This window comes from Nesoenas mayeri (assembly GCF_963082525.1).
Source record: "Nesoenas mayeri genome assembly, chromosome: 5".
Classification (NCBI taxonomy): domain Eukaryota; kingdom Metazoa; phylum Chordata; class Aves; order Columbiformes; family Columbidae; genus Nesoenas; species Nesoenas mayeri.
The window spans coordinates 24,099,832-24,125,786 of NC_137548.1; the positions used below are offsets into that span (position 1 = coordinate 24,099,832).

Sequence of the window (25,955 nt, forward strand, 5' to 3'; positions counted from 1 at the left end):
CTGACGGAAGGCTGAGTATCCATCCCTGCTGCTGGGGCAGATCTCTCTTACGGTAGGGCATGGCCTCTAACATATTTCCTTTCTGCAAGTTAAGCCTGGATTTTAGTTCCTTTGATTTTGAATGGAAAGTTTTTCATTACCTAGTTATGGGTGGTTGAAAATTACATTCAATTTATGGCCGCCATCCTTGCACAGCTGTACTATATGGCAAAGCCTTTCTCTCTTCTATATAAATAACAATATCCTTGCCAAGAGGAGAGATCTCAGCCTTCTATTTCACCATACTGACCTTTTTCTCTGGACTGAGCTTCAGGTAGCTGGTTGTCTCTGTGCTGCCATCACCCAAATACCAGATTTGTAAGTTAAGACCAATTGACTGCACAGAAGGGGTAGTTTCCCCTTACATTCAGTCTATGGCCACCTTCCCTCAGCTGTCAAGTCAGTTCAGTTCACTGATCTGAAGGAAAACTAGTCAATTTTCCACAGGATAATTTTCTGTTGGATCCATGAGTTTAACTTCCTCACTCTGCAGGTATAAAATAGAGCATTTTAAAAGCCCCTTTAGCTATGCTTTTTGTCAACTTGTCTATCTCCTTTCATCCAGTTTTTCTGAAGAGACAGGACAATGAGAACTGCACTTGGTACCTGAAAGGGGACAAACTGCTCCTTCCTTCTCCAAGCTAAGGTTTGGTCAGTGCTCAGATGCCACAGTACTGTTGGTCTCACCTGGAGCACTCTGTACAGTTCTGGGTGCCACAGTACAAAAAATATATTAAGCTACTACAGAGTGTCCAGAAGAGGGCTACGAAGTTGGTGAAGGGTTTGGAGGGGAAGCCATATGAGGAGCAGCTAAAGTCACTTGCTTTGTTCAGCCTGGAGGAGACAAAGGGGAGACTACATCAGGGGCAGGCACCAAACTCTTCTCTTGGGTGACCAATGACAGAACCCAAGGGAATGGCAGGAAGATGTGCCAGGGGAGGTTTAGGTTGAACATTAGGAAAAGGTTCTTCACCCAGAGGGTGGTGAAGCACTGGAACAGGCTCCCCAGGGAGGTGTCACAGTCCCAAGCCTGACAGTGTTCAAGGACAGACTGGACAATGCCCTCAGACACGTGATGTGAACTGTGGGGTTGTCATATGCAACAACGGGAGTTGAACTCGATGCTTGTGGGTCCCTTCCAACTCAGGACATTCTATGATTCTATGTCCTCACTGTCTCGCTCTTCTTCACTACAGCATGCTGCCTTCTGATGTGCCAGTTTTCTATTAATGTCATTGAGGGATGAAATGAAAACTGGAACAAAGACATATGTTCAATGCAACACTGGTTTTAGTTCTGTTCTTCACACAGGACCAGGTGAATAAGGAGGAATCTGTCCAGTCTCTTTCAGTACCAACGATGTTGTCAGAAGAACCACCAGCAAAGGCAGTTATGGTCCTCCTTGAAGCCAGCCATAGCAGCCTGCTCACGCTCTGCTGGGCTCAGTGCCCTTCACCAAAGTTTCTCAGAGCACTCTGCAGCCACTTATAAACTGAGACCACATCTGCTCTCAACCTGTTCATCGGGGTAATGATGAGGAGGAGGGTTTGGGGGTCACTTCCGTAGTGCCAAAAGTTGTAGGCCCAGATCTTCAAAAGTATTTAAATGCCTAAAAAGAAGTTAGGAAATAAAATATCATGGGCCTCTGGGTCCTAATGAGGATGCAGTTATATTGGTATTCAATGTTTTTTGCTGATATAGCTGATAGTGCTTGGAAAAGTTCTGCTCAAAAAAGAGCCCTATTCTGCTGACATAAGCTGCCTGCACACAAGGAAAGCTTCACTGGTGCAACTGTGCTGCTACAGCGATATCACATGCATTTAAATGTAAATTAGGGCTTTGTTTATACCTCACAGATGCAGCCTTTCACTTCATCCTGGATGGGGAAGGGAGAGGAGAGGGAGGGTAGCAGTCTCACTAGCCTTGTTTTACAGACTACGAAAGCAAGGCACAAACAAAACGAACTCATTGGCTCAATATCACCCAAAAGAAAAAGGCACAGAAAGGCAGAAAAGGCACAGACCCTGGTCATAGGTTACAGCCATAGGAGCTTTTTCACTGCTAGAGCTGGGGAGACCAGGGTCAAATCTCTGATGTGTCTGAGATGGAGAGGCTAGTACTGAACACTCCAGGGAGCCGACTCTAGGAGACTGAGGCCTGTTTAGATGCAGGACATACTGACAGAAAGTAACTGAATCTGACCTAAAAAAAGTTTCTACTCCACTGCTTCACCACTCACAACCTGAGCAGCAATAGGCATGAGTGACAATGAATGTCCATGAAGGATGGACATGAAAGCTAAGGCAGGTGATTGACAACATATTACAGCAGCCAAATAGGAGATCAGATCCTGATGAGATTATCTTGCTTCCAGCCACTACTGCCCATGTATACACGCACTTAATGCACCTATATTCTGCCAATACTTGACTTTTCCAGGACATATTTGCCAGACACTGGCAAAAGCCAACATAAGCCAGGAATGATGATAAAATAACTGGTCCTATAACTGACATTCATTCCCGAAACTGCCTTTCCTGCTCTACTAAACCACAGAACTGACACAGATACAAGGTGAACTGCAGAAGAGGACCACACATATCATTTTTTGCTAGCATAGTTTTAACCCATATCAGTTTATTCAAGTGGCAAGTCCAAGAGTTCCTGAAGCTACAGGCTTTGTCAGTCCCACAGTGCCAGTAAGTGACCTGAGAAGACATATCACCACACAATTCCACTGTAAATAGCATAAGAAAAGATCCAGACCTCAGTTTCCATGGGCTGGGTGAAACAAAGTAAAAATGGGTGTATGTTACTGTTGGTCTTAAATTAGCTGTCCAGCTCCATTACAGTGAAATGGCAACCTCCATTCCAAACCACTGCACCAGTGACTGCCTAAAGAAGACGCAAATGTACCTAAATTTGAACTGTGTGGGTGGAGGGACTTTCTGAGTACTGTTTTGTGCAGGAGTCCTAGGGGTGGACGACATGAGGAAAAGCAGATAAAGCATAGAGAAGATGGCTCCAAACAAAGCTAGGACAATCTTAGTATTTATCCCTGACCGAAACCTAGAGAAAAACAGCTCTTTGGTACTTGCTAAAAGAAGGCTGGAGCCATGAGCAAGGCAACAGTGTCCTGCTGTGTGATTCCTTCACACAATTGGAAACATAAGCTCATACATATTTTGTATCTTTTTAAAAAGAGTAAATACAGTTATCTACTTCTCTCCTAACTGAAGGATTAAACTTTTAGCTAGCTGTATGTATCAAAAGGAATAACAACTGCAGGGGATTAAATCAGTCTGTCATTAATCCCCTCTGCCACACTGGATTCCCTCCTATGCCCTGTTCTGCTGGCCAACACCCTGATCATCTCACCTCCTCTTACATCTCTGTTTTCTTATAGCTCATCTGACTTGTATTAATACACATCTTTCAGTCCCTGGTATATCCTTTCAGGCCTCTTGCATCTCCCATCACAAACCTCCCATCCTGACTCCTTTCCCATTTCACCACAATCACATTATGCAAGCCGGGCTGGTTTCCCCAGGCAAACACACTGAACAGCAAACTGTCCACCACGTTTACAAATTCTGGTCCAAACCAGTGACCACAGATAGATTCAGTCAAGGCTTCATTGAAAAAAAAAGAGCGAGAAATAGTCTGAATGGCGTATTTTTAGCATTGTGCAGTCTTAGAGGTTATTTCCAGAATATTATTTGTGGAGCCAGTGAAACAGAAGCTGTGGTGAGCCTAGAACTGTGGCATTCACAGCAGAAAGTGTTAATGACAGGGTGGGGCTCTCCTGGAGCAGAAACACAATTCTCAGCTTAGCTAAATGTAAACTCGACACTGTTTAGAAAGGTATACCTACCTGCCCTTGCCTCCATCAGAAGAAAGCAATCTGCTGTGGGTGTTCACAGTTTACCCACTTATGACGATACGCTGAGGACAGATGATGGTCATTCCTACACCAGGCTAGCCAAAATTACAAGTGTTGTTCCCTCTTGTAAGCTATTCCAAGGCTTCTCCAGCTTTCCATGAAGTTTAGCTAGGGGTTTGACAAATTCTCCTGAGGCACCCTCATAGCTATCTGCTTTCTTCAAGGGCTACTTAATCAGCTACAAGGTCCCCAAAGAGCTTTCCACACCTCTGCTCATTCTTCTCCTATGCTTCAGGCAGGCATTCTGCCATTCAGACTCGAGCTAAAAAACAAGGTTCACTACTTCTCTGGAGTAATTTCCTGGCACAGTCTCTTAAGTTTTAGTATTAGACAGCTATAGCTGTGCAAGAAGGAAACAGAAACAATCCTCACCTCACAGCAGTGCATTGGTCTGCCCAAACTGCAGCCTTTTTGATTACACCTTCAGCACTCATCTCATGCTTACTTCAGCCTGCACCTGGAGACTGAAGATGAAAGGTACTTGGAGAATGTAGACTGTTCTGTCCCAGAGCAGCCTGCCTCCTCTTAACTGCAATGGCTGAGCCACTGTTTATTCTGTCTCTGCATTGCAAATGTCAAAGTCAAAGGCTTTGGCTTATTTTTGACAACAGCCACCTTGAGACCTTCCATCAAGACTCTGTATAGCCGGCACCATTCAGATACCCCACTTTATCTCAGTAATCAACTCCTTTTACGAAGGAAATTCTTCTCCTCAGTCACATCCCAGTGGCAAGTTCTGATTATCTCTTATTATTGCAAAAGGCCCTTGCTCTCTCTGTGTAGGATGCGGGAGCAAAACAGATTTCTGCCACACTTCTCTGTCCCAGTGGTTGCCCAATTGTTCTTTCCTGAACTTGCCTTCTGCTGTCTCCAAACAGCACAACTCTACTCTGTGATCCCCAAACAGCATTCATCGACTCATGTCAGTGATGTAAACTCTGCTGATATGAGCCTGTGGCACAGCGATCCCTGCCCATCTGACCTGCTACTACTTATGGTCTGTTCTTCCTTTTGACTCATTCAATTTTTTATACAGTCCTTTGCTTCATTCAGTTGGCTGAGTAAGGCTGTTTGCTCTGACAGCTCACAGGAATAGTCTCATTGAGACCTAAAAGGAAACTCAGAACTGGAATTTGCTGTTATGAGATTTATTTGGCTTCTCTGTTTTGCAACTGTGTAGTCCAGAAGTACAAGCTCCAGCCACCTGTGTATGCAGATGTCTCGTGGGTCACAAGGAGCCCTATCCAGCTGCCTGCAGATGTGACTCCAGGAGCTCTCTGGGACATGCTTGGTGCTGCCTGTGGCAGCCACTGTACCTTGGGATGGAACCCCCCTGGGACTTCCATCCTTGCAGGCTCAGGGTGAGTGTGGCCTCCCCTGCCCAGGTGCTCCTCAAAGACCAGGTGATGCTGGTGCCACACCAGTGGCAGGGTAGGTCCTAGAAACACAATGAGGTCCTAAGTGCAGGAGAGCACTGCAGCTGCTGTGTGAGTGCCCAGCCCGGCACAAGTGAACTGGTGGATCTGTTAATGATTTTTCTTCCAGTTTCCTAAACCAAAACTGAAACCATCGCATTGTAAGGGCTTGTGCTAGTTGGGTTTAAGGACAGATGAAGCCACCAGTCTGCAGGTACCTACATGTGGAAGGGCTTTGGGCTCTAACTGAACAGTTAACATGACAGTGAGATTCAGTGCCTAGCAGGGGAAGCAGCTTATCCTTGACAGAAGTCAGGCATTAGCAAATGAAACTTGAGTGTACACAGGGGTGAAGGTGCTGCCTCACACATACCATGTGAGCGTAGGCTGGTGAACGATCTGCACCCCATGGCACACACTAGTCGGTATAATTCAATCCATTCTATTCAAGAGATAGGAGGAAAATGCCAACAGCCAACTATGGCAACAGGGGAGATATCCTACAGAAAAAAAGTTCTACAGTATATGGTCTCCTAGGACACTTCTCTCTCACTTTCTCACTTGTTTTCTTTTTTCATTATAATATTTTTTTTTATTTCCTCATAAATTACTTCATCTTTGCAAAAGTCCTCCCCTCCTTATTCAGAAAAAGCTCAGCAGCAAGAGAGGTCCCTGAGCCTCTTTCCCACCAGCACTCCTAACTGCACCTGTACTGGGGCAAGTCCACTTGCATGAGCACCCAAATGCTGAACAGGATGTTTGCTGCTTTGATCACTAAGTCCTTCCTAGCAACGCCAGTCTTCCCCATGCTCCCGCCCTGCAACATGAGAGGGGACAGGGCCCATCCCATCTTAGCTGATGGCTGTCTCACTCCATACCGAAACCAAGTGGAGAAAGAATGCTTCTCAGGCAAGTCCATTCCTGCTTTACTGGCTGTCAAGATATGGGAGCAACCACAGAAAGCAAGAAAAGGAACAAAGTCTCACGTAGCTCTACCACCACACGGTCCCACACCCAGCCTGTGCTTGTTACCCCTGAGCCTCTATTTGTACTCCTCACTACAAAAAACCGTTCTGTCCAAAGGTATTACAGAGATACGAAACATGCTGGACACACACTGCTGCCTACAAATAGGCTGAAACCAGGCTGTAAAGCTCTCCTAAGTCTTCCTGGGGGAAGAAAAATGACTGTCTTTCACAGAAACTATTTCACTTTTGCTAGGAACTGCATGTTCATATGAAATTTGCAATGAGATCTATGACAGAGGCTCCACAATGTGACTGTAATACAGAAAAAATAACTACCAATAGTTGCAAATCAGAAAGATAAAGACTTTTCTCACAAACTCATCTGCTTAAACCTGCTAGCTTTCCATTGCATTAACAGAGATTCGTTCTCATTGCTTCAAGTTACACTCTAAGAAACACCACGGCCCTTCCCCCTCAATTACACTGGAAAAATCAAAGGTCATACTCTTCCATCTCTTCAGTAAAGGATTAAACATGCGAGGTGGTTTCCTTTCTACCAATCAACACTCCTGCAACTCAGAAACCTCCAGCTGCCTCCCCCTTCCCACTCCCTCACCAACATGTATACAAGTTGTAGAAGAGATAAGGCACAAACACAGAAGCCTTGTGGTTTGCAGGGCACCTTTCCTCTGGTGTTGTCTCTGTGATGTTTGATAACCCAAACCTTACTAATGCGGGTAATACCTAGCCCTGAACTGAACAGTGTTGAGTTTACCTGGTCTTTGATTGAAGTATGTATTTCCAAACCTTGACAGAAATACTCAAATTCATAACCTAATATATGATGATTTTTAAACACAGCCGCAGGCATAGTTAGCAGACTGGCAACTGCGGCTGTCAGGGATACTAGCTCAGCAAGGCAGCCAAGCATACACCTACCCTTACACCCAAATTCAAACCGTATTAACTTACACTCTGCCTGAAGCATGTCCTTTGTTGCACAGGTGGACTTGAGCCAAAATACACCTCTCCCAGGTCGATTTGTAGGCTGGAAACGGCATTACAGTAATTAAGTCTGGCCTCCTAAAAAGCCATTCAGGGTTTCACCCAGGGGTTCTCCGTCAGAATTGCAATGGGCTACTTTATTTTTCACACAGCCCATCACCTGCGTGTCCCTGGGCAACCCCCCGGGCCCTGAAGTAACCGTTTCATGGGGCGGTGAGGTTAGGCGAGGGGCTTCCCGGCCCTTTCCCCACTCCAGCGGCTGGGGTGACCTGAGGAAAGCGCCGCCGCCGGTACCAGAAGCGGCAGCGGCCCCCACACGTCGCGGCGCTGCCCCCCTCACGCCAAGGAAAGCGCTTACAGCCGCACGACAGCGCCCGCCAGCGGTGCCAAGCGCACACACACCCGCCCCGCGACCGCTGGGGCACTGCACGCGCCGCCGCCTCACACCCTGCCCCGAGACCCTGCCCCGAGAGCCTGCCCCGAGAGCCCGCCCCGGCCCCCGCCCATTGGCTGCAGCCTCGACAACCGCTCTGCTTCTCCCTCCTGTCATTGGACGGACTCCGCTGTCCGCTCATGCCGCTCCCTCCATTTCACGCTGTGATTCGTTAGCTCGTCTCCTTCTCTTCGTTCCCGGTTACATCTCTGTCAAAGTGATTGGACAATTTCACCTTCTGGCTCCACCTCCCTCCGCGCTTTCTGCTTTGCGATTGGACAAGCCGCTTCCTTCACCTCGCACCCCTCCCATTTGATCGGCATGCGGGGCTCTCATTGGGTTCCGTCCTCCAGGCCCCGCCCCCTCCCCGTAGCCTCTGCCGCCAGTCTCGCACACACGCTGTTGCGTCATTGCAGAGCCCGTCCCCGAGCGTGACGTTTCCGCCGGCGATTGGGGGAAGCGGCGGGTCGCGCTTCCGGTGCGGCGCGGCCGGGCGGGGGCGGCGGAGCGGGCGCAGCGGAGCGGAGCGGGTCTGGCGGAATGGAGCGGCACGCGGCGGCGCTGGGTGCTCAGCCCCGCGCCAACGGCTGCAGCGGCGGGGCCCACGGCGCGCTCCGCAACGGATACGTGCGCGGCCTGTCCGCGCCCGACACCCAGGTGTGCGCGGCGGGCGCCCTCCGCCGCCAGGGCGGGGCCGGCACCAGGGCGGGGAAGGGAGCGGTGAGAGGGTGATGGACACTCACCTGGGGGGCTCCGACGGCGGACAGGGCTGGTGGGGCCGCCCGCGGGCCGGGACAGGGCTGCCCCGGTGTTCTTCTCAGGCCAGTGCCGCCTCGGTTGTTTGGGGTGCCCTCGCTCCGCTGCCTCGTCACCGTGTGCGTGTCGCCGGTGTCCCCTCCGGCGGGCGGGGAGCCGGGGCGGCCTGCACAGCGCGGCAGGCGGGCTCCGGGGAGTCACCGCCGTGTGGCTGTCTCAGAGTTCGGCGGAACTTCGCAGGCCGGCGGGTCGGGCTTGTGCCCCCCGGCCCCTGCCTGAGGAGGGGGCAGCGTCTCGACCACCGGCCTGTCCCGGAGCGGGGTGTTTGTTCCCCAGGCTGGTGACTGTGTGAAACCGCTGGCCCTCCAGTCATTGCTGTACCTTTACTGCAAGGCTTTTCTTAGCAGCAGATCTTTAATTGTAAACATTGCTATGATATAGTGGGTCTGTGCTTTAGAATAAAAGATTTTAGCAGTTCTGTCTTGTTGTTACAGGTGTGATGCACAGGGCTATGGATACAAGTAGCCTCAGGTAGGGACTTCCTTGTACAGAAGAGTTAAAGGTTAACGGCAGCACTTCCCATCTTGCTGTATTTACACTCTGTGATGCGAGTGTGTGTTTGTGCTTTCAGACTTCCAGTTTCAGACTTTCAGACTTCTCTGCAAAACACTGAACTTTTGTGCTATATTGCGAGACACTTAATGGTTCTCATGAAGGCAATCCCAGTGGTATGGAATAAGTGGTGTTTCCTTGGATGCCTAAAGCTGGTACTTCTGCTTGAGAAAATCCTTTCTCCAGTGTCATGCCTCCTGTTGCTCCTTGTTTTCACTCCTCGGCTGCCCCTTCTGTTTTTCCAGTATAGGCTTATGCAGTCACTGTGTGAACCAGTTCGAGAACTGATGCAGGCTAACAGTAAACTTTTTTTTTTTCTCTCCTGAATTTACTTTAACCCAGGACACTCACTGTTTTTCTTTCACTGCATGGGCACTCATGGTCTTGCCCTGACATTTGGGAGGGGATAGCACAGTACTGGGAGGGTACCATATGTTCATTTGGCAGCAGTGTTAGCTTATATTGACTTGGGAATTTATGGCACTGGTAGTCATACCTTGCAAACACCAAGTGCTGCCAACCATAGATCTGTAGTTGTAAATTTTTGCACTAAGACCAAGGTTGTTAGTGGTGAGCATTCTTTCTTTGAGCATTTTTCCTCCTCTGTGCTTTTAAAGAAGGTCTGAATATAGTCATGTTCTTCTGCTTCAACAGAAAAGAAGTGTGAGGAAGCTTTTTCCTCAGGGATTTTGATCAGCTCTGAACAAAATTTGGAAAACATGGGAGATGCAGCATGTGAAATGCAGCAAGTGAATGGAAAATCTGTTGATGTCAAACAGAGGAAGCTTAAAAATGTTGCTGTTTTATGAGAAATTCTATTCAGTTAGTAGTTTGTGTGTGATACTGTGTTCAAATATGTCTTGAAAGCCTGAGGCATTTGAGATAACCACTTCTTGGGGGGGAGGCTCATTGGATAAGTGATCATGAGAAATCCTAGCAAAAGGCCAAAGTGTAGCAGCATTGTCAGAGGATGTAAGATGAGAATAAGAAAGTTTTAGATCCTTCTGGCAGCTGCTTGCTAATCAAGCACAGATTTAAAGTTACAAGTCTTGCATTCTTTTCTCCATAATTTTATGTGGGCCAGATTGGTAACTTTCAAAATGAGGGTCTGAAAGTTAGAACATTACTGGAAGACGTGGCCAGGGGTCTAAGCCATCTACAGCTTTCTCAAGTAGCATCAGTGGTGGGAACTTAGAGCTGCCAAAGATATAGCTACTTGTTTGGCCTTTTGGCTTTTGAATTGTGGTTGTTCTGGCTTTACAAAGGGGAAGGGAAACATGTTAATGCTTACCATGTGTGGAATTTATTTGTCTGTGCATGTATATAACTACACTTTGTACATACTACCTGAAGCTCTTGAGAATCTTGAAGTGAAGAGATTTGTGGAATGCAAAGTTACCAAATACCAAAAAGCCAACTTACAAGTGAGAGTGCAATTCCTACTTAGTAGAAAAAAACCAGAAGAGTAAAGATGGAAAAAAAGGTGTACAGCTTGATAGGACAGGGAAACTTTGCCCATTTTAATGATGTGTAAAAAAGGAGTCTGCCCCTACCTAGGACATCTCTTCTGCAGGCTACTTGAGTTAGTTTTGTTTATTTTTCTTAACCAAAAAGTTTAGATTCAAGTGTATGATCCTTATGACACATACTTCAAGCTCTCCTGACAACTCCCTCCACAGAGACTGTATTTAACATAACGTGTACTCATTACTGTTATTCCAGCATGAGCAGATGAGTGTGAAATGGCTCACCTTAATCTTTACATAGGTTGTATTACTTTGACTCCTGCTGGGTTCTGAACTGCTAATCCTTTCCCCTGCTAAGAGGAGAAGGGAACTTGCTGCTTACTAAGACCGCGCAGTAACTGGCTTTGGCTACCTTGGAAATCAATGAAATATCATCAGTAGCTAGAAAACTAAAATTTGAAATTAGAGATTCAGCATATTAAAAAAAAAAAAGGCATTCTGTTGAAATACTAAGATAAAAATTAGCGCTTTCTTTTGCTTTTCTGGCAAGTCCAGTATTGAAATCACGTTGATTCTACTAACAGTTAATCTGTTTAGAGATTCAAATTCAGTTAATGCAACAATCTTGCTATAAGCGCTTTAATTAAAGCAGGTTGAAGAACCATCTAGCAATTAATAATTGTGAGATATTTGAGAAAAATAAATTATTTGACTGTGTACAGTTAAGAGAGTGCATGATTAGGCAGAATAGTAATGTATGGGTTCAAAACTGATTTAATGCTTCAGTGTCATACTGCAGTATGTAAGATGAAATCCTGACATCTCAAAGGATATTGTCATGGTGTGAGGAAATTAACACAGCCTAGAGAAAAAGGGCAAACTTAAATAAGGGAACAGTGAAGTTACCTCTTCAAGTTCCGCTTGATTCTGCTTTTTATGTCCTTCTAGTCTGTTGGAGAGAGTGTTAAGTGAGTTCAGTCGAAAAGTGGTATTTAGGATCTATCAAGACACTTGTGGGAATAATAAAGAGTGCAGGGAAAATGGCTTTTTCTTTCTGCAATGCAATTTTAGACTGGAATGTGTGTCTCTACTGGAGTGTTTTGCTCTAAAGCAAACAGCTAAGGGTTTTCTAATACTGCATCTGAAAAATATATTTCATGCTTAAGATAGAGTGAACGGGACAAGGTGCCCGTATTTTCCATCATAACTTATTAGAATCTGCCTATTATTGTGAAGAGATTTTCAGGAGTATGTTTTTTTGACTCCTTAATTGAGCTTCTCACCTCAGAATGGCTTCTTTTATGCGTTTAGAAGTTGAGGGAGAAATAATCTCAAACTAAAAAAAAAAAAAGGAATATAAGTTTTAGATACCAAGTTCTTCATTTCTACTGTGCATGGCATCTCAGTTATATAGGAGCTGGAATTATATAAACAAATTTTAATTTCCCTGATGTCTTATTGCATACATGCTTTTGTAAACAAGGTCTCATACTGCTTCCTCAGGAAGACAAGGAATAGTTTGGTTGAAGAGAGTGGGATGACTGTGGGATTTGCATTCCTTTAAAACTGTTACAAGGCCCTGAATTCTTACACATATTAAAATGGTCACTAGAGATTTTTTTTTTTTTAAATTTCCTGAAAGCTCTGGTGTGTACATGCTTGAAGCGGCTTGTATGGTCTTGGTCCTGTGATTTGTGTTTGACTTTTTTTTAAAGAGAGCAGTCTTGTTACTTGCAGGCTCATTGTGAGATGGTGCAGGGGAATGATGGCTTCATCTTTATTTTTATAGGTGCTTTTGCTGGAATTCAGGTTAGTGTAACTTCTTTTGGAGAACACACTTACGAGGATGAGTGCAACAAATACTGGAAGTTTCTTTTGTTACAGTGAGTTAGTGATAACAGTGTTGTGAATAAGCCCTTATTTGAGATTAAAGCTAAGATAAAGATGCTACATAACTGCTGGTATAAAAGGTACTGGTATAAAAAGGAATTAGAGTACATAATTATTTGGGTTTTTTTTTCCATGTCTGTGTGTAAATTTTAAATGCAAATAGTTCTGATGAAAACAACAACAACAAAAAGATCCCAAAGAACCAACTCTCATGATCTTAATCCCAAGGAAGTGATTGTTCCCCCCTTCTCAGCATTCTTGAGACTATCATGAGTATTGTGTCCAGTTTTGAGCTTCCCAGAAAGATGCTGGCATAGCCACATGAATCTGAAGCCAGTAGAGGGCCAGCAAGAAGCAGAAGAGGCTGAAGCCCCTGAGGTATGAGGAGAGACTGAGAGAGCTGGATTGGCTCAGCCTTAGGAGGAAAAGGCTCAGCTAGCTGGCTGGAGGTTACAGAGAAGAAGGAGCCAGACTTTTGGAGGTGCACGGCAACAGGATGAGAGGCAACAGATGTCATTTGGAAAAATATGGGAAATTCTGATTACATACAGAGAAAATAATTTTTTCCATGAGGGTGGTAAAATACTGGAAGAAGTTGCCCAGAGAGATTGTAGACTCTCCATCCTTGGAGGTAAAGACTAGACTGGACGCGGCCTTTGACGACCTGCTGTAATTAGACCTACTTTGAACTGGGAGTTGGACATGATGGCCACTGGAGGTCCCTTCCAACCTTGGTTATTTCATGGATATAGAGAGAAACTTGTGGGTTGCAGGAGAGTTTGCCTAGGTTTAGACATAAGTGTTTAATCCTTGAACCCTTGTAAAAATGTATGCCTTGGGGCTTGTGGTATGTACTCTGAGGCTTGCATCAGACCTGAGGAACAAAGTTATTACCTTCTGCCTCTTGCTTGGCTTTTTGATTGACTGCATTTGTTGTGTCAGTAACGTAAAACCGAAGAGTAGAAAACTGACCTAGAAAAGGCTGTGATCTCCTTCAGGTGTTTTAACTGACAAAACTCTATTTCTGAAAAAGCATACCTGTGCATGAGGATACTTTTCTAATACCAAAATTAGTTATAAAAGACTATAAGGCTTTGTAGAAGGAATAGCTACACAACATTGCATCTGGCTACATTACTGTTAGAGGCCATAATCTTAAATTAGTAGATGTAGTGCTAGTGTTGTACTTGTTGGGAGTTGGTGTATGTGTACCAATATGAAAGCAAACACCCATGGTATCTATTGATGTGACTGGCTTCACTTAGATTTGAATATGTGCTACTAAGAAGACAGTCTGGATAGCATGTTAAAGTCTTCCAATTATATTGGGGCTGCCTTTCCAGATTTAGCTGGTGATAAGCCTTAAATGCTATCATAGATTTTTATAAATGTACGCAAGTTCATTTCTTGTTATTGTAACTACTTGAGTGATGTCATGTTGTATTTTCCCGTCCTAATTGTACCTCAGAAATGTTGTTTTGCTGAATTTTTGGGGGAGAAAATCTTAATTATCTGACTTCAGTTTCTCTAGGAGGAACATAAAATATTGGCTCAGCTACAATGAGGTTTTAATTTTTTTAGAGTCATAGAATGTCTTGAGATGGAAGGGACCCACAAGCATCATCGAGTCCAGCTCCTGTCTCTGCATATGACAACCCCACAGTTCACACTGTGTTTGTCAGGGTGTTGTCCAGTCTGTTCTTGAACACCGTCACTTGGGACTGTGACACCTCCCTGGGGAGCCTGTTCCAGTGCTTCACCACCCTCTGGGTGAAGAACCTTTTCCTAATGTCCAGTCTAGACCTTCCCAGCACATCTTCCTGCCATTCCCTTGGGTTCTGTCATTGGTCACTGAACAGTATAGTTCAGTGCCTGCCCTTCCTCCTTCCCCTTGTGAGGAAGCTGTAGACTGCAATGAGATCTCCTCTTAGTCTCCTTTTCTTCAAGCTGAACAAACCAAGTGACTTTAGCTGCTCCTCATAAGGCTTCCTCTGAAAACCCTTCACCAACTTCACAGCCCTCTTCTGGACACTGTATAGTAGCTAAATAGATATATTTTTTTTTACTTTGGCCTTTATTAAGAAATCACTCCTAGAAAAAGAACCATTTTTAGTTGAAAAGTGTAGTCTTGAAGAGTCCTTATAGTTGAGAAAGCAGGAGATGAAAAATTTAGGAAGTGGTGAGGTTTAATGTCTGAAAAAGAGTGAGAGCCAATTCTAAAGTACTTCAAGAATGCTTTCAGAGGTATCTAAGATCCTAGATATTAAATTGTTAGTGAACCCCTACAGACTTGTGCTGTCTTCAAAAATCTTTATTATAAGCTGTTCACTTAATTACTAAATGTGTTTAAGGCATTCTTTGTCAAAATGCTGCACACCTAAAATAAATTGAACATACTAGATAGGGTAACATACTAGGTTTAAGGTAATTTAAGGTAAACTGGCAGAAGAAAGTATGTTCTCAGTAGGGTTAAAATTCAATCACAAAAAAGAGCTTAATGTAATCATCCACTTGTTTAACAAAGCAAACAACATTTAAACTGTGAACATGTGTGAATATTTGTAGTGTTTGTGTAGATGTGGCAAGTGCATCTTTGTTAGCAAAGGACTGACAAATTTGTTGGGAGTAAATAGTTGCAGATCAAAACATTTGATAATACCTGCTAACAAGAACAAATATTTAATTAGGAATACACTGGAGTGTTAAAGTTTTGTAAAACAAGTTTCCCTCCTGTGATTTTTTTTTTTTTTTTTAAACTTAAAATGTGATTGAAATCCATTCTAACTTGTGCAGTAAATACCTCCTGGTCTTTTTACCCATGCAGCAGTCTGAGAATAAAGCAGCACAAGGAAAAGGGCTGGAGGTGACAGAAAAAATGCCATAGAATACCTTAAAACCTTTGTCGAGGGTTTAGATTGTGGGGTGACAATAAAACCCTGGCAGATGTATTGTTATCCTCCTCTCCCCATAACTTCCCCCTTTTGCCCCTCCCTCTCCCCCCTTCCCACTCAGGACAGGCGATCCGGAGGAAAAGAAGGACAGAGAGAAGAGAGTTGGAAAAATTAACAATGTTTTATTAATACTACTATCAAGAATAGAGAAAGTAATACAAAATATACAAAACCAATCTTGAAAGTCTCAGCAACTGCAGAGCCGGCACCCAAAGTCCTGGATTGGACTCTGCAGCCAACCAAAGCTGGATTCAGTCTCTCACTAGGCCTCAGTTCGCAGGGACAACTAGCAAGGTCCTCTCCTAATGTCGGCCATAAGCAGAAGGGAAAAAAGGGACGAGATCCTCATTATCTCCCACTTTTATATGAAGTATTCAGGTGAATGGAATGTTATACACAGTTGGTCAGATTCTTGGTCATCAGTTTCTCCTTGCCCCTCTTGTGAGATGTCCATCCATGCTTATCAATAAGTTTGCATTCCATTGCTAGGTTTTACCAAAACATGTGTCTGGTTCTCCAGGAAAATGCAGCTAATATGAAGGCTTTAGCTGACAGGCAAAATCACTAAAAGAGCAACTTGTTTTTAACAAAACCAGGACAACCTTAGAAAAGCTGCCTGTGTGGCATTCACTTACATTGCTGTAGTTTTCTGTAGTGCTGATTCCCTTGATCCTTTAGAATGAACGTGACCGCTTTTGAGGGTTTCCATTTATTCCCTGTAGTTGGCAGGAATCTTTGACAAAGCACAACTCTTCCATATTGTGTTTTTAAACAAAAAAAACAAAAGCCACAGAGCTGCTATTAAAATTGCAGTATGTGTGGTATGTGGCAACAATAAGCTACTAAATTGTAAGAATTTAGTGAAATTGTGTTCCAATGTAAATAATGCTTTTAAGGTGTTTGTATGTAGTCTGCCAGGTTCATCTGACTTTTTATTTCAGCATCTCTAATACAGAGAGTGAGGGTTTTCTTGGGGCAGCAGCGTGTTCCTGTTTAAGCATGGCTTTTGTCTTCTCGTGAAGCTCCTTCTCCAAGCTCTTGGAAGTGAAGCATGGTGTCATAAACTTTGATCTGAGAGTGTTTGGTTTCTCACGTGTTCCTTTGCATCTACTGATTTCTGTCATGCTGACTTGGGTTATGATGAGTTCTTATCTGAGTTTGCTGCTGACACAGATATAGCAAATATACTGAAACCCCTGTTTCATGTTGGTTTTGAGAAATAAGTTTTGAATTAAAATAAATCCAGGTTCGGAATAATGCCAGTTTCATACCTGACCTGTTTTAGGGGTTGGCAGTGAAAGCATAATTAATGCTAAAATCTGTATCTGCTTGCTAGTTTTGTTTTATCTTCTTTGTAAATCTATGATAGGGTGAGATATGGTGGTTCTTCTCTGAAGATCCTACAGTCCAAATTTAGAGAAGGTAAAATGGAGAAGGGTACTAGTAAAAGCAATTTTACTGCTAACTGCTGTTGATGAATTGCATTTTTTCTGTGCTCTGATAAAGGATTTGTCTTCACATGTAGTAGGATAGCAGAGGTTGTAATCAATAAAGTGTGTGTTTAGATAGTGTGAATTTACCATCAGTGGGGTGGCTTAAATGGGAAATGTTTTTGTTTAGATTACACTATTCTGTCCCTAATATCAGGTGACCTGTAATCATGCTAAGGTAACTGCAAAGGTGGGAGTTTAGGGGTATTACCTGCAAGATGTTTTCCATGTAAGTCATTAAAGAGTGTGAATAACTCAGGACAGGCAGAAATACTGTCTGTTTTCTGTCTGTGGAGCTGGAGTTTCATACTGATAGTACATGACCTTAAGGCACTGCAAGATCTGATGCTGTCTGGAGGCCAACATGTTCTTTAAAGCGTAACATTGTGCAGTAGTTGGGCAAGAACATCATCTTAGGTGTGTACTGCATGCATGTCTATCTGCAATCCCATCTTCTTTCAGTACCAGAGGTGCTGCCAGCTAGTTATGGCTGTAATTTGCAGGATGAACTAAATCTGAAGTCAGTTTTGTACTGTCTTGTGAATTGGATCTGTTTGTTATCAGAGTGGGGAAATTATGGTAATCACACTCTCCAGTGTGTTCTGCTGAGACCAGTGCAATCTTTTCCAGCTGTAGCTGAATGCTGCTGCTGCTCAGTAATGGTTACAATTCTGTTTTGTGTGATTTATTTATTTCCCCAAGAACTTGGCCTGACACAGGCATTACCTGTGGCTGATTCAGAATGCCATCTCTTTGCTGCATTCTGTAGCCAGTGGCTGGTGCTCTGATTTTCCTCCTGCATTTGGGTTTCTTAATGTGATGGTGCTCTTCTTGTACCTGTGATCTGGGCAGTACAGGAGAGAGGTGTAGGTGAGCATACACCTGCTTTATTGAACCTAGTGCTTAGGTGAATCCTGACTGTTCTTTGTAGTCTCCACTTAGATGCATAGTATGTTTTAGTTCAAAGGTCAGCGCTCACTTTGTTGTCATAATACTTGTTGAAACCATAACAGTTTTAGTGCTGGATTCTGCCCCCAGGAAAGGAAATGAATTGCTAACTGTACCCACCTTCTTTCTGAACTTTCTGCTCTTCAGCAGCAGGCATGGAGCTCGCAGCGTGTAACCCTTCATTGGAAGGCTGACGTGCAGATTCATAAGGCATTCTTGGGAAAAGGGATAGGCTTGTATCTAAAATGTGGCTGCAAATGTCTCTTCTATAGGGAATTCTAGAGTGTATTTATAGTCATCCTATGCTTCATTAAAAGTCCGTGGAATTGCATTCAAGCGTATTTCTTTGACATTTAATTCAGGTAGGGTGGCATAGAAACTTCTCAGCTTACATGGTAGCTGACAAAGCATAAGGATGTATAAGCACATTGGTAAAAGAACAGTGGGAAGTGAAATCGATTGGAGTATGTGTTGAATCAATATAGGTATTTCCCAAAGGGGCATTTCTCCATGAAATGTCATTTTTGACCATGTGGAATAACTTGTTTAATTTTAGCAGTTGACACAAGCAGAGATACCCCTAAAGACCTGCGGGGAAAAAAAAAGTATGTTTTTTTCTGAGTAAAATTCTATGTAGGTTTGGGTTGGTTTTTTTTTTTCGGTAGCTATTTCTTTGTATTAGTTAACCTCAGATCCATACCCTTTGGAAGTAGGCTTTCATCTTTTCCAGATGAAGTTTGAGTTACCTGGCAATGACATCAAAAGCTTTGATGTGATCTATATTTATTAGATACTAGGTAATTTGAGAAGTAGTCACTACCCATTGTCTGCCTCTTTATCCAGAAAACAGCTACTAGTAGACAGCCACAGGTAGCAGGTACGTTGTGTGCCTGCTTCTGAGTAGCTGCTCTTCACAGCCTGGTGTGGCGGTGTGAGGACATAGAATTCAACTTGAATTCATCAGGCTGGAATTGTAGTAACTGGAGCTTTAATGCTCAGATCTGGATGCAATGAAAATATATGGTTTCATGAATTGGAGCCATAGGGATGCAGTTAAGCAGTCTCAAAAGTAATAGAGAAGAGGAAGCTTTCATGTTTTTTCCTTTGCAGCATTGGCTGCTCATGGAGTCTGTTTATTGTCAGGGTGCTGCTGCTCCTCCTCTCTCACCAACAGCTGTTGGTTCTTGTTTGCTGAGATGTGTATAGGTGCTGTAAAGTCTCTTAGTGTCTAATAAATAGCCTTCTGCAAATCATTGTATTTCCAGCTTGGATTAGTTCTGTGTTGGAGGGATGCTGTGATGAAATTAGCCATTGTTGTGCAGGCCAGAGGGTGATGCAGGCGGCTCAAAGTGGGAGCAAGTGGGCCAGGGGCAGCTCCCCTGCCTGGCACTGCTTCTGAAGAAAACAGTGTATGAAGCTGCAGCCTTTATTAAAGCCCTACATTGCCATCATCTGAGCTGAAATGTGGTAAGCAAGTGTTGGTACACCTATTTCAAATCATGGTAGTTTTCTAACCTAAGCCACCAGTATGTTTTAAAAAATACTTCACTGTTAAACCTGGTCTGAAAGCACTGCACATTAGTTATCTGCATCTGGGGTAAGTGCTGCTCTTAGAAGAGAAGTTCCTGCTGTGTCTTTGCTCTTTTATTTCCACACTTGCACCAATTCTAATTCCTCCGCAACTGCAGTGACCAAATAAAGGATTTGCTTTGGTTGAAACTGTATTTTGCTCTTCAGATGTCTGGATGTCCTTGTCAGCAAAATGGAAGAGGTGTAAATGAGTATCAGGAGGAAGGTTATGGTGCATTTTATACTTGGTAACTGCATAGCTATAGCGTAATTATATATTAAGAGTGGACCCTGGCCTTTGAAAAGTTGAAGTTGTTAACACTGGGCTTAAAATACAGACTTGCTCCAGCATCTGAGATGAGCAGGTGCCAGTTTCCAAATAATGCAGTGTCTGGTGAGGCCAGCGAGTATGTGTGCTTCTATTGATTCATTGGCTGCTACAGAGGTTACTACAACTCTGGCTTCCTTTCCCATATGATGGTGTGGATGCCACAGGAGTTTTGTTCTGTCTCCTGGTCCCTACTCCTCATTAATTCTTTGCTGTTGGCCTTTTTTGATATACTTAGGATTAACCGCTTTCCTAGGTGTTGATGTCCCTTTGATTAGAATATTTTTAAATGCTTTTCTTATTACATCTGGCTATAAACTAAAGTTTATCAGCAGTTTGAATGCAGTCCAGAGAAATATAAGCAACATCCTAGATATATCTTTGTCCTAGCCCTCTTTTCAGTGTGGTGTTATTATTAATATAGGCATTTATTGAAACGTATTGGTTTCTTTCTTGTCTTGTAGCTGTTGCCATGCACATCTAACAACATCCATTATAACATATTTGGATACTAGAGTTACAGAATTGTGTGTTAATCAGTTAAGATTACCTAATAGGTTGTAATTTTCCTAAAGCTAGAAGTACTGGCAAAAATAAATTTATTCTGCAAGGAGTAAGACTTGACACCTTTGATGATAGAGATAGGGGATCTATGTCTTGGACAGTGTGCTTTCACACGTAGCTATTCTATAGTAGGGAAACTAGGAATACAGATAGCAGTTTGCATCCAATGGCTGGATTTCTTTGTTTTGATATGTTGAGTTTTGAGATCTGATCGTTAACTTAATTCTTTGGAGAAATAGTCTAGTTAAAACCATGATGTTTTTCACCCCAGTGTTATGTTGAATGAGCCATTGCCTTGTAGCTGTCAAGTTTTTCTGTAGTAGTCACAAATATTATGTATTGTAGTAATCATACCTGAGACAGACATGCACATGTGTTATACAACTACTCGTGCTCTTATCTTCATGGGATGGTGTGTAGGTACAATATGACTTTTAGTGTGGTTTTTAAGCAGAAAGCCTTGCTTTGTTCTGTGTGCTGACATACATGCAGTGTTGAGACTGTGTATACAATGACTGTTTTGTCTGTGGTGTCACGTCCACCTCATGGATGAATACAGTGTTTACATCAGCATCTTTAGGCTAACGGCCATGGAGACACATAGATTACATTTGTTTTGTTACAGTAGCGTAGGCTTCCAAAGTCAAGTCCATTCTGATATTTTCGGTTAAATTTCAGTCCTCATAATCTTAAGATACACTGTTTAGCTTAATAAAACTATTAATTTCTGTTTCATTTTTCCCTGTAGTAAGTCTGGGAAGCCTTGCTGTTCTGTTATTTGTGCCTGCCTAGTTCTTGGGGAAGGGGAAAGGCATATTGTTTTCATTTTGATTTGCCTGGCTCTAAGCAATACCCTCTATGTAGTTTTGCAAGCTAAAGAACTTTAATTAGATATTAGATTAAACTGCACTAAATTGATAACTGTGAGTTTGGTTATATCAGCAACTTAGCAACCTCATATATGGAGAGTGACATTATTTGTCAGTAATGACTGAACTGAGCTGCAAATATTTTGAGCTGGGCAGGGGGAATGCAGAGTTTGTAACTGGTCACAGGGCCAGGGAATACTCTGAAATGCCTATCGGACATTTCTTAAATTAGTATCTCACAAATGCCTCTCTCTAAATTTCTGTTATAGATAAATCATATTGTGCACAATGGAGGATTATACAAAAGGCCTTTCAATGAAGCTTTTGAAGAAACACCAATGCTAGTTGCTGTGCTGACCTATGTAGGCTATGGTGTTCTCACTCTCTTTGGATACCTGCGAGATTTCATGCGGCAGTGGAAGATTGAGAAGTGTCAAAATGCAACAGAAAGAGAAGAACAAAAGGTAACCACTGGGAAATAATGTTCAGTGGGAAATGATGTGGCTGAAGCCACAGTTTGATCATTTCTTTGGCAAGCAGTAGTATTTGTTTTTTTGCAGTTTTCCTTGTCTTCTGAATGCCCCAAATGTTATGCTAGTACTGCAACAAAATGATGTTTCTTTTAGTTGGATTATTTTTTGGCAGAGCAGTTCCCTGATCTGGTTCACTGCAAAACTGCATCAACAATTACAGCAACGTGCTGAGAGATGCCCCTGCAGCAGAAACAAGGGTTTGGAGAGAGAGAGACTGCATGTGCCAGCATCAGCAGCTGAAGAAATGCTCATCAAAGTATCTGGTTTGAGTTTGGCAGCAGTGGGAGGCTGCTCTGGTGGCTGTGTTTTGTTTTGGAAGCGTGCTGTTTTTCTCTTTAGCTTAAGTAGTTGCAAAGAAAAGCTCATGGATGAAAACCAGAGCACAGGTTGGGTTACTTTACATTCATACAGAATCCAGAACACTAGCAAGTTAGCTGGTAAGTAATCTGAGGTACTGGCTCCTGGCTCACTGATAGAAATTAAAAATAACTAATTCATAATAAGACCTATTCATGAAAGCTTCTGTTACCAGGTGAAAAGTCTTGCCTATCCCAACAGTTAGTCTGGAATAGGTAACATTAAATTTGAGTAGTTGTTAAAGATTTTGAGGCCTTTATTCCCCACAGGAATTATTTACTGTTAAGAAAGCTACCATTTAATCTTGCAGTTCACAGCCAATTTCCTGCAAACTCTTAGTGTGAGCCCTCTTAGCATACTGTGAGTACCAGTGAGTTTTGTTCCAAAAGTGGGGTGAATTGGCTTATTCTTTCTGATGGCGGTTCTGTTTTTCTCAACCACTTTGGGGCACTGATCTGGCTTATAAGACATTAAGGGAATTTGTTTTCCAGGTGCTGGTTTCTGGTTCTCTTGTCCTGCAACACAAGTAGTTGGCTGGCAGAAAATGGAGGGGTGGAAGAGAAGCATCTCACTAATGCAAACAAATAACCCTAGGGGGGTAACACAGGCTTCTTTGGAGGCAGCACTGGAGTAAAGTGCATGTCATGTTACAGTACATTAGTTAAGATGCAGCAAACTAACCAGTGCCTAAAATGACTTCACAGTAGCTTCTTTGTGTGAGCATCATGAGGTAGAATTAAGCTGGTTCATAGTAAGGCACCTAATTCTAAAATAGAAACATTCTCATAGGAGTTTAACGAGGAATCGGTATTTCATATTGGTTAAATGTACAGGTGCTTAAATTTACATTCTTTCTGAAACTCAGTTTGGGAATCCAGAAACAAAACATTGGATCCTTTTTAACAATTACAATATCTGAATAACGATTGATGGCTAAATCTCAATTTGTAACTCATTGTGTTCGTTGATGTCACTTGAGCTAATGTCACCTGAGAATATGACACTCTTGTATTTTTCTGTATGTAAACTGGAAACTGATATAGTAGAGAACAGTGAAACATTTGCAGAAATCTACCAAGACATTTGAGTAAAGGTTTAAATGTTGGTCTGTACTCATGGTACTTGGGGATTATAAAGTGGTAACTGAAGTGTTGGTGCAGTAACTCTGTCCTGTAGTTATTGTATTTCTGTGTCACAGGTCCTATGAAATGCTTATTCTGTTACCAGTGTGTAAGGTGCAAGTCTACCTCCAGTAAGTCTACTACCGCAGGTAGTAGGTCTGACTTGGGAATACATTATTGATATTAGGCTTTCTCTAAAGACTGTCAGAGAGGACACTGAAACACAGAGTTTGTTGGAAACTGATTATCCTAGTTCTAAAAGGAATTTAGCTGTGAAGTATTTTATAAATTAATTTTAGCATTGCATCTCACCCAAAAGACATTTGCTTGACAAGTGTATCTCCTAGACAGATGAACTGAAACCCTTTGAGTTTGTGTGTTGGTCATGGCTTGGAGGGAAGAGATGCATGTATTCTGGTTTTGTTTTGTACTTAGGACCTCTGTGGATGGATGTAGTAAGAAGTGCTTTTTATCTGAACGTACTGTTTGTTCTGGCTTGTCATGACTAAGCCAGTGAATATTGCGTAAGAATGAAAAATAGGAAATCCTGTTTAAAAAGGGTTTGGTGTTTGAAAAAATCTCAGCCTAGTGTATTTCCCGAAATCACATTTCTATTCCTTAGGTTGGAATAGCTGTTTCCAATATCAGACTAATAGAAAAGTGATCATGTGAGGTCTAGAACATACAGTACTTACCCTCACACTTTGGTGCTTAAAGCTTTGTTTGCCTGCAAATGAATTGCTGAGAACACATTGCAGCGCATCTAGTGTGTGAGCCAGGTTTTATTTTGATGCAGGACGGGTGCTCAGTGACTTGTTTTGAAACAGTTTGTCATGATTTTCAAATATTTGAATCTCTTAAGCTGCTGGCTGACAGACCAGTCGTCTTTTATTATAGTAAGGAAATGCAGATACCAGGGTGCAGAAAAGGCTTGAAACTCTTTTTTTTTTTTTAATTAATACATGCAAATCAGAGGACCCCTGTGGTTGTCATGGGTTAGTCACTGTCAGATTTGTGACCTTTGTGTAGAAAGTAACATTTTTATTATTCCAAAGAGTCATCTAGATAATGCTGATTTCCTTATGTATCAAGCAAAAGAGTTAGCTTTAGTTTTTGAAATAGTTCATAAATTGCTTAGGTGAAAAGCTTAAAGCAGAGGCAATGGGAGTAGCTGTGTAGCTGAACAGTGTGTGATGACTTGCTTCGTGAGCAAAACAAAATTACTTAGTGCGAGGAAGTATTTCATAAAGGGCTGAATGAACTTGTCCTGAAAGTCATGGAATTGAAGTATGTGGATTTTCTGGGGTGTGTTTCCTGAAGGTGATCACCATTAAAAGCATAACACAGACTTAGGTCCAAAGTGTAGTATTAAACACAAAACCCCCTCACCTTCAGTTTTTTTGTGTTTTGGAGGGCATTTTATTTCAGTAGAGCAAATCCTTCCTGACATTGTCACTTCAGTGTTGTAATCTTAGTGTGTATCAGAACTAGAAACCAAAAGTAACCAAACCAATTTAAAGAGCAAACTTTCCAGCAGGTCTGTGTTTGGACTCTCTCTGACAGTGGGTAAATAAATTCTTGGGAATTTGTTAGAGCCTTGAAATTAAGGATTCCAAGCAAACCTAATATTCACTCAGTATTGGAAAACAAAAGGGTGAAAAGGGACAGGCTTTGCTAGATTTCCAGGAAAGAGTCTGATGGGTTTTGGCTTTGTTTAAAATATACCCAACTGGACTTTTCTGGAAAATGTGTGTTTTGTAGCACATCCTCTCCGAAGCATTATCAGTCTGTTTGAGGCATGGGTAAGCAGCAAGATTAACAGCTCTCAATTACCCTGGAATCTATTTATGTATACTGAATTTAAAATAATGTCTGGTCATACAATGTAGTTAAATCTGCAAAATGTTGTAGGATTTTGTAGGCAGGATGAAAGCCACTTCTGTTGTTGTTCTGGTCTGATTGACCTGTTGATTGCCCTGTATGTTTTGTAAATGGGAGCAACTGTCCAAATGGAGACGGTAATTCTTAAACTACCTCCTCATGCTGAGTAGCTTGTCCAGTTAGAAGATGTTGCTAGTATCTGGGGTTTTCAAATGCTTGTTTGCAGGAATCCAGGTGTAGTAGTATCACAGGGGCAGTAAACTGGAGCATTTTGTTCAGTGTTGTTTTAGCATCTGAGGCCTCCTGATGGTGTAAAGACTATCCATGGGTTTTGCTCCTCTTTTTCTTGACTCATGTAGCATCGAGATGGAACTAGTCTTTCTGCTTCCTTTTGGAAGCCTGGAATTTGTTGCAATTGTCTACTTGATTTCCCTTCAGAGTTAGTTTTGTATTATCAGCATGTTATGTGAATTGCAGATAAGCGCAGTTGGTGCTCATGGCACCATTTGTTAGCTGAGGTGCAATGCTGTAAAAACTTGGCTCTAAAAGCAGAATAATTGCTGCATTTGCGTATCACTGTGCTCCAAGCTAATGGTTACAAAGCTCTCATTATGACCTTCACTTGTCCTAGTATTAATTTACAGTATGATGAAATCTTGGATTCCCAAATCACCTGTGTCAAGGTGCGGCAGTCCAAGGGACTCTCTTTTGAAGTTGCTATGTGTTTCATGCTTCTGGGAGACCACTAGTACTTAAGTTTCTTCGTCAGGAGTCACCTTACTAATAGGGGATGTGTTCTAGGCTTAAATAGACAGGA

The 25,955-nt window shown here is 42.7% G+C and overlaps 1 protein-coding gene across 1 annotated transcript in view; it reads left to right on the plus strand.

Moving 5' to 3' along the window:
- Positions 1-8,208: 8,208 nt before the first annotated feature.
- SPTLC2 (serine palmitoyltransferase long chain base subunit 2) overlaps positions 8,209-25,955 on the plus strand; it is a 79,716-nt gene continuing 61,969 nt past the window's right edge. The window contains exons 1-2 of the mRNA XM_080345548.1: positions 8,209-8,460; positions 21,516-21,710. Of these exons, the coding sequence (XP_080201674.1) occupies positions 8,344-8,460; positions 21,516-21,710 (312 nt within the window). The 5' untranslated portion in view covers positions 8,209-8,343. The remainder of the gene's footprint in view (positions 8,461-21,515; positions 21,711-25,955) is intronic.